At 39.5% G+C, this 13,519-nt stretch overlaps 1 protein-coding gene and 1 long non-coding RNA gene across 4 annotated transcripts in view; one reads left to right on the top strand and one right to left on the bottom strand.

Moving 5' to 3' along the window:
- Positions 1-344: 344 nt before the first annotated feature.
- Positions 345-998, bottom strand: LOC118476344 (uncharacterized). Its single transcript, XR_004856304.1, has 2 exons — positions 669-998; positions 345-590 (listed from the first exon to the last, which is right to left on the bottom strand). It is a non-coding gene; the product is annotated as an uncharacterized lncRNA (long non-coding RNA).
- Positions 539-13,519, top strand: part of LOC541711 (pullulanase-type starch debranching enzyme 1) — a 52,541-nt gene continuing 39,560 nt past the window's right edge. Inside the window, exons 1-14 of one of the 3 annotated variants that reach the window (XM_008670390.4) lie at positions 539-949; positions 1,580-1,715; positions 1,825-1,877; positions 1,991-2,099; positions 2,181-2,317; positions 2,410-2,606; positions 2,690-2,839; positions 2,938-2,998; positions 3,093-3,213; positions 3,609-3,699; positions 3,834-3,927; positions 4,095-4,190; positions 5,622-5,762; positions 5,981-6,031. In XM_008670390.4, coding sequence (XP_008668612.1) covers positions 707-949; positions 1,580-1,715; positions 1,825-1,877; positions 1,991-2,099; positions 2,181-2,317; positions 2,410-2,606; positions 2,690-2,839; positions 2,938-2,998; positions 3,093-3,213; positions 3,609-3,699; positions 3,834-3,927; positions 4,095-4,190; positions 5,622-5,762; positions 5,981-6,031 — 1,680 coding nt within the window. In that variant the 5' untranslated portion in view covers positions 539-706. The remainder of the gene's footprint in view (positions 950-1,579; positions 1,716-1,824; positions 1,878-1,990; positions 2,100-2,180; positions 2,318-2,409; positions 2,607-2,689; positions 2,840-2,937; positions 2,999-3,092; positions 3,214-3,608; positions 3,700-3,833; positions 3,928-4,094; positions 4,191-5,621; positions 5,763-5,980; positions 6,032-13,519) is intronic. The other 2 variants (XM_020547999.3, NM_001111450.2) reach the window with 2 other exon arrangements.

The following is a 13,519-nucleotide window of genomic DNA, read 5'->3' as shown; positions in this document are numbered from 1 at the left end:
AGCTTTATGGCGCCAAGGATGGACGTTTAGTTCGCTTTATTATTATCATTTATTTTTGTAAGACTTCCGCTATATAATAATGATACTTGTGACATTTGTCTCTATACACTTTGTCATTATATGTGATGTTTTTCTTTAGCGCATATATGAGACGCACCCGGCTTTATCTCTTAAATCCGGGTGTGACAAAAGTGTGACATAGTTATCCACGAACCAAACAGACCTTTAATGTGTTTTGAATAGTTTTAGTCCATAAACCAAACATGATAGGGACTAAATTTTAGTCTCCTAACTAAATGTTAGTCATTGAACTAAAGGAACCAAACGGATACCAATACTCAATGTATGGAAAAGACGAGAAATCAATAACTTTATCAAATATGAGAACCAGCCGTGAAGACATGGCAGAATAAAAAAAACAAAGCAAAAGAGCTGGATATACCTTAACGGGGAAGTCTTGACGAAAACAACATTACGTGTATAGAAATGAGAAGATAAAGAAAAGAGATAAGATGGCCACGGTAGCTATTAGCCAAACAAGCACTCTTCTAGTTCTTCCGTTTCTCACTTTCTCTTCCTGAGAATCTCCCCTTTATATGAATAATATAAATGTCACATAAGTAAATAAACAAATAAATCAATCAATATTACTACGAAGCTGTCCTCACCGCCTTCTCTCTCCCTCCGAATCCAAACGCGGACGCAAATGTTGCTCCACGCCGGTCCCTCGTTCCTGCTCGCACCACCTCCGCGCTTTGCCGCCGCTCCGTCGTCAGCTTCGCCGAGGCGATCCAGGACACCGCAATCCTCGCCGCCGACGTCGCATTTCGCGCGCCCCGCTGATCCCGTGGCCCAAAGGGTGCGTCCCGTCGCGCCGAGGCCCCCCATGGCGACGGCGGAGGAGGGCGCCAGCTCTGACGTCGGCGTCGCCGTCGCCGAGTCCGCACAGGTTCGGCCGCCACTGCCCCTCCTCACATTCCAGAGTTTACGCAATTATTATCACTTGGGCCACTCGTTTGCCAATGATTACGCGATTACGCCTAACCTGTCGGTCGGGTCTACATTGTAGTCACACTCACACGAATGCCCCCAACCGTTTGTGAGCTCGTGGTGATGATCTGTGTTCCACCTGCACCAACGCCAGCAGGATAATGGTAGTGGGTCTTATCATTGTCATTGAGTATGGCATACATTTGGAAACCAGTGTACTTTTACGGAAACTGGGCGGTTTTTTGAACATTGTGAAATATTTGGATCCATCACTGGGAATGATATGTGTACATTTGTCTATAAGATTGGATAGTACTTCCGTAGAATTGGAACTTTTAGTGTCGGCAAGTCTATTGCAGTGGAAATTACCGGTCCAAGTCTCACATTTCAGACCATGCTGTTGCCCAAAACTTTGGAGCACAAAATTTTGCCACGGATGGTTCATTGCTGATTCGGCCCCACTGTTAAAATGACATCTGCAGCTCACTCAAAGCCTTCTACTGAGGATTTCTTAGTATTTTGTTTGTTTGCTACCGCTTTCTGGCTTTTTAGTGTTCCTTTGGTCATTCACCGAAGTTGCATTTTGCAGGGGTTCTTGTTGGATGCGAGGGCTTACTGGGTGACAAAATCCTTGATTGCATGGAATATCAGTGATCAGAAAACTTCTCTCTTCTTATATGCAAGCAGAAATGCTACAATGTGCATGTCGAGTCAGGATATGAAAGGTAGGTGCCATCAACAGGTGCCTTACTGCCTTGTAAACACATGCACCAAGTGATTATGATAGTAACAGCCTGAGCCTCATTAATATTACAATTCTTGCTGGTTTGGTAGGTTATGATTCCAAAGTTGAGCTGCAACCAGAAAATGATGGACTTCCATCCAGTGTACGAGTATTATTGTAATTTGTTGTTCTGCAGTTCCTGTTATGATTGTTACTCTTTGTGTTATGTTTTTCAAACAGTATTCTAACATTGAAGTATCATTTCACTATCTTTAGGTGACCCAGAAATTCCCTTTTATCAGCTCTTATAGAGCCTTCAGAATTCCGAGCTCCGTTGATGTTGCCACCTTGGTGAAATGTCAACTTGCTGTTGCTTCATTTGATGGTACTTTTTAATCTGGACTGCCTTTTCCGTAAATACCTTCACCAAAACTTTCATCAGGACAATATGTATTATTACAAGCAGCTCATGGGAACAGGCAAGATGTTACTGGGTTGCAACTACCTGGAGTATTGGATGACATGTTCGCCTACACTGGACCGCTTGGTACTATTTTTAGTGAAGAAGCTGTGAGTATGTACCTATGGGCTCCTACAGCACAGGTTCCCCATTTTAGAAGCCTTTGAGCCTTTTAAGTATTATTTCTACACCTTTATAATTTCCACTTGTATGATTTTTCCCATTATTACTGCAGGATGTAAGTGTGAGCTTCTATGATGGTCCAGCTGGCCCTTTACTGGAAACAGTTCAACTCAACGAGTTAAATGGTGTTTGGAGTGTTACTGGTCCAAGGAACTGGGAGAACCGGTATTATCTATATGAAGTCACAGTATATCATCAAACTACAGGAAACATTGAGAAATGTTTAGCCGCTGATCCTTATGCTAGAGGGTAAAGTGCATTTTTCTTAGTTCATGATACTAATACTAGCCATGGAGAAATAGGAAGACATTAATGCTTGTTATTTTTACCAGGCTTTCTGCAAATAGCACACGAACTTGGTTGGTTGATATTAATAATGAAACATTAAAGCCACTTGCCTGGGATGGATTGGCGGCTGAAAAGCCAAGGCTTGATTCCTTCTCTGACATAAGCATATATGAATTGCACATTCGTGATTTCAGGTGAACAACTCTACGAGACTGTAAATTTGGTGGGATGGATCTTTGCAGGCTAATATACAGAATTGAACTCTCTGCTTGCTGTCAATTTTTTATTACAGTGCCCATGATAGCACAGTGGACTGTCCTTTCCGAGGAGGTTTCTGTGCATTTACATTTCAGGTTATTCACAGTTAAATTAATATATGACTCAGATTTTTTACTACTTTATTTCATCAACAGGCATCTTATATCCATTCTACAACTTGTGATACAGGATTCTGTAGGCATAGAACACCTAAAGAAACTATCTGATGCCGGTTTGACTCATGTCCATTTGTTGCCAAGCTTTCAATTTGGTGGTGTTGATGACATAAAGAGCAATTGGAAATGTGTTGGTAAAGATTCAACTCTTTCTGCATGTTTTACCAGACAAATGTAAATCTCTTGCAGTATTGCTCAAGAATCAAGATGGTAATACCACATTTTGCATTTTACATGCTATTCATTTACTCTTAAATTTTACAATAGCCAGAAATCAGAACCCAGACTTTTTAGTCTGGTCTATGAATTAGAATACCAAGATATATGTAAACCTCATAAAGTATCATTTTGAATCAAAGAAATTTCATCTCTTTAGGGTTTAATATTTAATATGGTTCCATGTATCTTCCATTTTTTTTGATTTCATACGTAGCTTTCTGTGATTACTATCAATAAAATTTCAATCCATTAAACTGGACTCCATCAGCTTCTGTTTGAGTAACTACAGAACTTCTATGTACTCTGGCAGATGAGATTGAACTGTCAAAACTCCCTCCAGGGTCAGATTTGCAACAAGCTGCAATTGTGGCTATTCAGGAAGAGGACCCTTATAATTGGGGGTACTTGTTTTCCTTCATTTCTTTTGCTTGTCAAATATTCAATATTTAATTATCACAAGGGTGTGCAATGAACATTATGTTTCTTATGTTATTGCTCATAAACTATTCTCACGCATGGTCACATGCAAATAAAGGTATAACCCTGTGGTTTGGGGCGTTCCAAAAGGAAGCTATGCAAGTAACCCAGATGGTCCAAGTCGTATCATTGAGTACCGGCTGATGGTGCAGGTAAGCTTTTCTTTCTATCACGGAACTTTCTTACATGAAGAGTTGCAACTTGCATCACTCATCATATTTCTGCAATGCATGGAGGAAGGACTTGTGGGCTTAATGTGGCCAGCATTTTGCAGGATAACAGATGTTTCCAACTTTTCATGATAAACTTTGAACTGCAGGCCTTGAATCGCTTAGGTCTTCGAGTTGTCATGGATGTTGTATACAATCATCTATACTCAAGTGGCCCTTTTGCCATCACTTCCGTGCTTGACAAGGTTGTCTCATGTTTTCTGGTTTTATTCTTTTTTCCGTATACATCCCAAATAAAAAAAGTATTTCTTAATCTTTATTAGATTTATTTAAGCCCGGATTGGCATGGCTCCAAACAAAACTCCTTTCTAGAGTGCATGGAGGAGCCAGAGCGGGTGAAGCTAGAAATAGTGGCTTCACTGGCTCCTAGTTAATTTTGAGAGAAAAGATAAAAGTGGCTTCTCGCTACTGTGCACGGAGGAGTCAGAGCCGCCCAGATCTCTACCAAACGGAGCCATGGGGCCTTACAAGATCACATCATGTAATTTCTCATAATCAGAGTTAAAGACATGACAAATGCCTGTTTTGCAGGGTTTTTATGCTGAGTTTCTTAGCATAAACCACATGAACTCTGCCGAACAATACAAACCTAGGTGTTTTGAAACAGAAACCGGTTGAATCATTTTCATTTTTTCAGTGCAAGGGAGAAACCAGTTAGCCAAACAAATTTCCAGAAATCAGAAACCCAAGAAACAGAAACTATTTCTCAAGAAACTGGATCCAAGCAGGCCTGCTATTGTTTAGTTGAAATTGGTCAGGCATGTCCCTAATGTTACAAGACACCACAACTACTCCAAAATCAGAATGATCGTTTCGTCTCCCCCCACTTCCACCCCTTGGCGGTTGGCGCCTCCTCCACCACCCTTCACAACCTCCCGCTGTCATCCATGAGTTTATGTTCAGGTCGTGCTTGAGTTTTGGTTTGTTCTAGCGCATTAGTAAGGGGTCCATCCTGGGCGTGTTTGTCTTGGGATTAGACATGAAAGTTTGGCCCGTGCCATTTGAAGCCGCCCAGACACGATCCGAAAATAAGAGCTCAAGGCACGACACGAATAAAAATGGGCCAGGCCGACATCAGGCCGTGCCTCAAACCTACGCACGATGTCCAATTGAAGTTTCTTCTCTTAACTAGTTCTATAGTAACTTTGTTTTACAATGTAGTTAAGATAAAAAACCATTACATTTACATTACATAAATTAGTGAAATTTTCTTTCGAGCATGGGATTTTGAAAATAATTTTGGTTTACTGAACAGTACAAAGTGTCATTTCTTCCCCTCAAACAAACAAAATGTCCTTTCTGCGAAGAGAATAAACTGTTACACTGACATAAATTATAAAATATATTGCTAACAGCTTCCCTTGGATGCTATGTTGTGTACTAGTAGAAAGAAATAGGTGAACTATAATATTAGACAAAGAAATGAGATATATTTGAAATGCTTGCCCCTTGATTGCTTTGTTCATTGGCCCAGAAATATGTTTTATGGTTCTAACATATACATTTGTCAGTTATCTCAAAGTTCCTTATCCATTTTTTGACAAAAAAGTCATATCTGCTAAGGCTTTTGCCCCTCATGTATCCTTATCGTTGTTGTTTATTGATGATATTTACAGATTGTACCTGGATACTACCTCAGAAGGGACTCTAATGGTCAGACTGAGAACAGCGCGGCTGTGAACAATACAGCAAGTGAGCATTTCATGGTTGATAGATTAATCGTGGATGACCTTCTGAATTGGGCAGTAAATTACAAAGTGAGTCGTAATAATGGTAAAACATCATATATATGTAGAATCACAGGAAAATAAGTAGAAGAACGTGCATAGAATCACAGGAGAATACATTAATGGCAATATGCTGCTTCTCTACTTTCTTTTGTGACCGAAAAATTGTGTTAGTGGTAGCATGTCTTTTAACACTGACCTATTGTTCATTATTATCTATATTTATGATCGTATAGTTGTTGCCTTAGGTTGACGGGTTCAGATTTGATCTAATGGGACATATCATGAAAAAGACAATGGTAAGTAAGCTCATCTTCAGACTGAATTAAGTATCATGATGATTTGGTGGTTAAACCGAAATAATTCTTTTGGTTTTATCCCATGATCTAGTACAAGTATTTGCATTAATCTTGTCAAATCTCACTGAGTAATAGCTGCGGGTGGAAGTTGTTCTGTAGTGGCACTGAAACTACACTCCCTCTGGTTCCATATTGTTAGACTATCTTTTCTATGTCTAAATGTAATGGGCCTAGAGCCTAGCCCATGTACTTGATATATACATGGAGTACTCAGCGCACTCTAGGGCTAGTGTTTTTACACCATTCAACATAGTATCTGGCTAGGCCCCTTTCTCTCCTCCGCTCCCCCTCCCCTAGCCACCGCCTCCCTTGGCCACCTGCTGCCTGACCACAACAACCAATACCGCCAGAGCCCGGGGGAGAAAATTGGAATTATGCTATTATGAAACTTAGGATTCACTCAAATGCCATTTTGGGAACACGCTTCGCTAAGAGATCACTATCAATCGTATGCTTACAGACAAAATGCCATTTAGGGGGTTATTTGAAAGATCATCGTCTTTTACTATGCTGTCAGCAGTTGATCGGACACTTTTGCCCCTAGAACCAAAAGCGCAGTTTTAGTGCAGTTTTACCTGGGTTTAGTGCAGAGAGCGTGATATCCGGCATGAACAGAGGAATGCACTGAAACTGCACAGTACACTTTTACCTGGGTTCAGTGCCAACAGCCATTGCAAAGCATCACGCACTGAAATTCTTGAGCAACAGAAAATGGTCGAGGAGCAACAGGTAATGGTCATGTTTGACACAACTTATTTTTAGCTTCTTCACAAATTTAAGCAGAAGTTTTGCCAAACAGACAACTTCTGCAGCAGCTTATCAGTTCAGTTGCTTCTCAGAATACACTAAAAGCAGCCAACAAGCACTCAGATAAGCTGCTTTTTCAACAAGCAGCAGCTGTGCCAAACAGGGCCAATGAACAGATCTCACACGAGAGAGAAAATTGGAATTCTTGAGCATAACAACACACATTTGTTTCAGTCCAAAGTAACTAGCACAACAAAGAGAACGACTAAAAATCCTTGACTGGTCCATCTCCCAGCAACAACTTATTAGAACTAAAATATTGGATACCACATAAAAACAACAGCTTATTAGACTCTCTTCAGCTTCCTTGGTGTGAGCTTCTTTACTAGCATCTTCTTAGGAGTTGTATTCTTGGGAGGTGACTGTCCATCTCCTAGCAACATAGCAAGCTTGCTGAAAAATTGAAGAACAGTATAATTTAATGACACAACTAGCTGCGACTTGATGCAACATAATCGTAATTACCTCCTAGTGACTCTGATTGGGCTGTCCTGTAAAATAGACTCCCTTGTTGGTGTAACCGGAAGAGAAACTTCGAGTTGGATAGCTTCTTCAAGTTGGACATCAGCTTCACTTTGGACAGCACCATGATCTTGAACAATTTCAAGTTCGACATTAGCTTCACCTTGGACAGCACCTTGACCTTGGACAACACCTTGACCTTGGACACTTTCTTGAAGTCGACTTTTGGGGATTTTGGCATTATCCCCATACTTTGTTCTATTCATGCGAGGCTTTCTCTTCCTACAAGTTGGACAACACAGTTAGATACAAATATAACAGTGCACATGTTCAAATTAGACATTTCATCACTTACCTTTTCTTTGTTCCGTTTAATGGGCACTTGTAGCTAGTTTCACTGTGACCTAATTCCACATCTTTTGCACTTTCTTTTGCCTCTAATCATCTTCCTTTTCCCCTTCTCAGATTGGTTTGAACCCTCCATGTCAGGTTCTAGTACTGCATTCTTGTCAGCTTCCTTGCCTTTCTCTGTAGCTACTTTTTTCCCTTTGCTATTCCCACCTTCCAAACAACTCTTAATTCTTAGTTTCTTATACCTTCCTTTACCTCTCTTGTCAAGTGGTGCAGCAACCACATAGGGCAGATCCACTGTTGGCCATTGAGACCTATCAGGTAGTGGTTCAATTATTCTCTTGTATGCATTTTTGAACCTTTGTACTGAGTAGAACTCATGCACAAAATCTTCCAATTCCACATCCACACTCTCCTGTGCTGTAATCAAAGCCAATGCATGTGGACAAGGTTTGCCGGTGTGCTGCCACTCTAGGCATGTACACTCATGCAAATATGACTTCACTACATGTCTATTGTGAGTGTTTGTGCTGTCCTCAACCTGTGCAGAGAAAAAACCAGCCTTTGTCACTGATAGATGCCCTAGGCCTCTAGTCCTTGCCTTCAATTGTTGTAAAACAGCAGGTAAGATCTTCCCATTAAGTTTTTCTCCAATTCTTCTACTTTTCTCCCACAACACCATTATCATCTCCCTACACTTGTCTGCAAGCTCAACAACAGGAAGGTCCTTCCAATCTTTAATCTAGTTGTTGAAGACTTCAGCTAGATTGTTGGTGACATAATCACACTTGATGGCAGGGTTAAACTGACTCCTCCATTTGAGCTTGTGATAAGTATCTAGCCATTTCTTTACATCTAGGGAAGCTTCCACAACTTGATTGTAAAAGTATTGTGAAACTTCTGGCCTATATGCCCTAGCTGTAGGGTACATCTTAGAGAATATGTCACCTCCAAACCTTTTAACAAAATTCTGCATGAGATGCCTAAAGCATTCTCTTTGGTCAGCCTGAGGGAAAACAAGTTTTACTGCATTTTCTAACCCTTTGCATGCATCTGTACATACAACAAGCAATGGAAGATCTCCTATTGCCTTTTTCAGTTGGCTCATGAACCATACCCAATTATCATCAGTTTCACCATCTATGAATCCAAATGCAAGTGGATACATGTAACACCATAAAAATCATCAAATAAAAATAAAACATTTAGTTTATTAATGGTGTTTATGATAATAAATTTTTCATTGAAGTGTTTGTTATTTATTCCATTTGGAATAAATTTTTTATTGCACATGATTGATTTTCGGATATTTAATAGCATTTCTTCTTAAATAAAAATCCTAGTAAATAATATATATAATAATATTAGTCTAAAAATAAATATTTTATTTATAAATAATTTTGGTTTAATTATTATAATTTTTAGGGTTATTTAAAAAATATTTTGACTTTAGAACGGAAAAAAAGAAAAAGAAAACCCAAAACCTAACCCTAAGCCCATTAGGCCCATGAGCCGGCCGCCCCCTAGCTCCTCCCTGTAGCCGCCGTCCCCTGCTCCTGGCAACAGCCGCCGCCCCCTGCTCCCTTTCTCTTCTCTCTCTACCACCCACCTCTCTCCATCTCCTCTTCCCAAGTCGCGCCGCCAGGAGACCGCACGCCCAGCCCGACGCCGCCCAGGCCATGCGCGCTCAAGCCAACCCGACCGGTCGCCTCGCGATCCTGCCCGGCGCCTGCACGACCCGAGCAGCACCCGCCCCTACGCGCCGAGCCCGACCGAGCCGACGCGCCGCCAGAAGATCGACGCCCTGCATCCCGCGCCCAGGAAGCCCCGACCGGCCGAAGACCGACTGCGCCCAAGCGTCACCGCACGCGTCCGTTCCTCCGCGTTAATGGAGTTTACTGCGTCCGTTTCTCCCTCCATTCAAGATCCTTGAATGCCATCAATGGCATGACGCCGACCATCTCTTCCTCTCCCCTCCCTCTCTCTATAAATATGGCCGAGCTCCTCTCTTCTCCCTCCCACAGCCGAGCTCTCTTCCTCTCCGAGCTCCCTCTCTCTTTCTCCCATTCCTTGCTCGCCCACGCCGTCGCCGGAGTTCGACCACGCCATCGCAGTCCGCCCCGCCGTCCGTGGAGCCTCGCCGGAGCTCGTGCTCACCGTCTGTGTTTCCCCGCCGGAGTTCCATCCGCACAGCACGACGATCGCGCCCGTTCCCCTGCCTGTTGAACCCTCCCTGCTCGTCGACGTTCATCCCTGCGCAGGAACGAAAACACAAGGTTGAAGACAACCCTGAAATATTTATTTTCTAAATCATGTTTTAAATTTATTGTGAATTATTGTTGTAATATTGAGATGATGCCATTTGGCGATTCACGTATATGATTTTAGAGATGCGATGTATACGTGTAGCCAAAATCGAACCCCGCGACAATACTTTGAATATGCGTATGATTTTATAATTCTAAAAATGAATACGGTCACTATTCACTACTTCAGTGATTTTCATAATAGAAATATTTATAATTAATTTCGCTTTAGTGTGTGTGGAACGATAATGGTTAGTAGTATTTTAAGTGTAAACTTATTGGCATAAGAAAAATAGAAGGAGTACTGAGCCACGTATTTTCGGTCGAATGAAAATATATAGATTTTACTATTCATAATAAATGTATTCATAAGTATAGCACTTAATTACTTAGAATAGTAAAATGCTTATTTATGTCATAATAACTATAAATAGGTTATTAAAAGTCCCATTTAGTAATTTACAATTAATTCTTAGTATATTAATGTTAGAAGAATTAAATAAACAATTTTTAGTTATACGTATAAATTATATTTAGAAAAGAAAGGAGAAAACTGAAATAGTAGAATTTATAATAATGTTAAAATAACTTAATTAGACGCTCATACTTTTCTAATAAAGAAAATGATAGTTATATTGATAAACATAGGTTTCTTACTAATGAAGTAGATAATTTGTTTCTAGTTTAAAATGACCTTTTTAATAGATATCATGTTTTAATAACTTAACAATGTTTATTATAGATGTGTAAGTATAGCCGTGTTAAATAGAAACTTAAAAGAATATGTAGACCATATGTTTTCTAATAAAAACAGAATGACAATCATTTATTATCCCTTCACATAAAACTCATTTAGTCTCATATTTAAGTATCCATAATTATATGTTTTACAATAGTAATATGTCATATAACTTTTCTAATAATGATATAATGGCTTAAATAAGTGTTCACACCGTCATAACTAAAATGATAGTTAATAATATACCAATAAATATAGTATTTATTTTAATTATCTAGATCATTTGTTCCTACAATAGAATTAAAGATAATTAATGGATTAATTATCCTTTATCATAATTTATTAGTCAAACCTATTGTCAACTTGTTCATAACACATTTAGTCAATTTGTTCGAATCATTTAGTTTTTCCTAAAGGATAAAATAAAGTAATAAGAGTTTAAGTTCTTTTATAACTTAAAATGTTACTTTATATATATGACTTCGAATATAATAATATAGGTCATGTGTTTTAAAAGATAGTTATTTGTTCATTATCTTTTGCATGAAAATCCACTTAAGGCCTATAACCTAGTTTTTCATAAAATAGGTGTTTAATAATAATGATCTTTTCACATAAAATCTATTTAGACTTATATCTTAGTTTATCATAAGTGAATGTTTAACAATGATTTATAAGATGTTCCATAATGCTTCTAAAAATTAATAATGTGTTTCATAACTCATTAACCTTAGATATATAACATATATCTTTTCTAAAAAAGTTTAAAAGGTTTAATATTGTTATAACATGTTTTATCATCTTATAAACCCTTAATCTTATACATATCACATATGACGTTTTATAAAAGATTAAATTGGTGAACCTAATATTTGTATATTTTAATTAAGATATTTTTAAGCTCATGTCTTGTTTTATAAAGTATAGATCACACATTTTTGAAAAGAATACCTTTTTTATTATAACCCTTGCATGTAATGTTTTTAAAAAGCGAACGCTCTTTTCGTTAGTCTTTCTTTTAGCTTTACGTATGGTGAATGTTGTATGTTATTGAGTGGTGTTTGTTCTTTTTGTTTGTTTGTGTGATATTCAGTGGTTGATCTAGTAGTTAAGAATCAATATCTATTCCTGTCCGTGGAAGAACCTCAAGTTTTCAATAAGCAAGGCACGTGGACTTCTCCCTCTGCATACTCTGTTTGATCCCAAACAATACATTTAATAAAGTTTATTCTTCGATGAATATATGCATAATTTGATGGGTTACCTATTTAGATACCCCTAACCTTTCCAACCTTACTCCTTGTTTAACCTAGGATTATGATCTAATCAAGTAGCTATGCTATTGCTACAACTTAACTTTATGCCGTCACTCCCGCTTATGATATTAATGTTCCAAAATGGTAAGTTTACATTATTGTTGTTAACCCGATGGTTAAACAAGATTATTGCATATTAATTGGAACATGGAGTGACCACCCGGGAAAACAGTGCTACCATGAGAACTATCATGGCTCTGGTCTTGGCTAAATAACTAGGGAAGTCTTATGTTGGGTGTTGGTCGTGGTCGACCAGGAACGGGGGCACCTGGCAAGCGCTTATAGTACCGGCTCAGGCAGATTGGATACGGGCATAGTTCCCAAAGCTTTACCCTGTGGACTGGACTATAAGTTGGTTACGGTAGGTGTATCTTATGCAGTTGACCATTTCCAGCATTTGCGTAATGAGGACTCTAGGGAGAAGCCTCGTAGTGAGACCCTGGCCATTCACCTCGGAAGTGAATACGGGTCTGGCTAACCCGGGCTAGAAGGGAATCGCGACTCATGGGTAAAGATGCGCCACCTCTGCAGAGTGTAAAACTGATATATCAGCCGTGCTCACGGTTATGAGCAGCCTAGACTCCTCACATGATAATTGAACTTGAAGATAGAAATAAATCGAGATCCGATGATCTGCCAATGATTTGCTTAATTGGTTTCACTTAAGTGTTTTTTTTATATACTCTTGTACCTTTGTTAATGGGAATACTTGGGATTCACACTTATTAGTAAGACAGATGTTGTTAATAAAATGTTGACCAACTAAAATGCTTACTGCTCAACCTTAGCCTCACCTTGTTATACCTGCATTAATTTTCCCCCACTTGCTGAGCCCCGACCATAAGTAAGCTTTTTTTTTCTAAAACGCACAGGAGAACTGCGCATTAGATATATTAAGATAGAAGAAAAAACCAATGGTCTAAAGAAGACCAGAGTACAGAGAAACAACAAAAAAATAAAAATAAAATAAAATAAAAATAAAAATAAACATCCATCTAGAAGACAGCCAAAGCTGCCCCTAAACTAAGGCCAGATGGTGCCCAGATCTTTGGCACCCGCGAGACACCACCTCTGAGCGTCGTCTTTGATATTCTGAATAATCTGGTTGCCACTAGGAGCATCCCCCTCAAACACACATTTATTCCGCTGCTTCCAAAGCCACCATGCCACCAACATCACAAGGGAGTTAATCCCTTTGCGCAGCGCATAAGGGAGCTTGGCCTCCAAATTAGCCCACCAATCTTGGAAAACCAAATCATCCCTTGCGGGGGAGAACTGCCGCAGATTAACCAGGGAGAAAATCCTAAACCACACTTCCCTAGAGAAGACACAAGAGATTAAAAGATGATGCACCGTTTCATCCTCTTGATCACAAAGGGGGCATTGAACAGGATGGTCCAAACCCCTCTTCGCCAAGCGATCTGCAGTCCAGCACCTATCTCGAGTC

This window comes from Zea mays, chromosome 2 (assembly GCF_902167145.1).
Source record: "Zea mays cultivar B73 chromosome 2, Zm-B73-REFERENCE-NAM-5.0, whole genome shotgun sequence".
Classification (NCBI taxonomy): domain Eukaryota; kingdom Viridiplantae; phylum Streptophyta; class Magnoliopsida; order Poales; family Poaceae; genus Zea; species Zea mays.
Note: the sequence above shows the minus strand (reverse complement) of the source record. Positions and strands in the feature narration are given on the sequence as shown.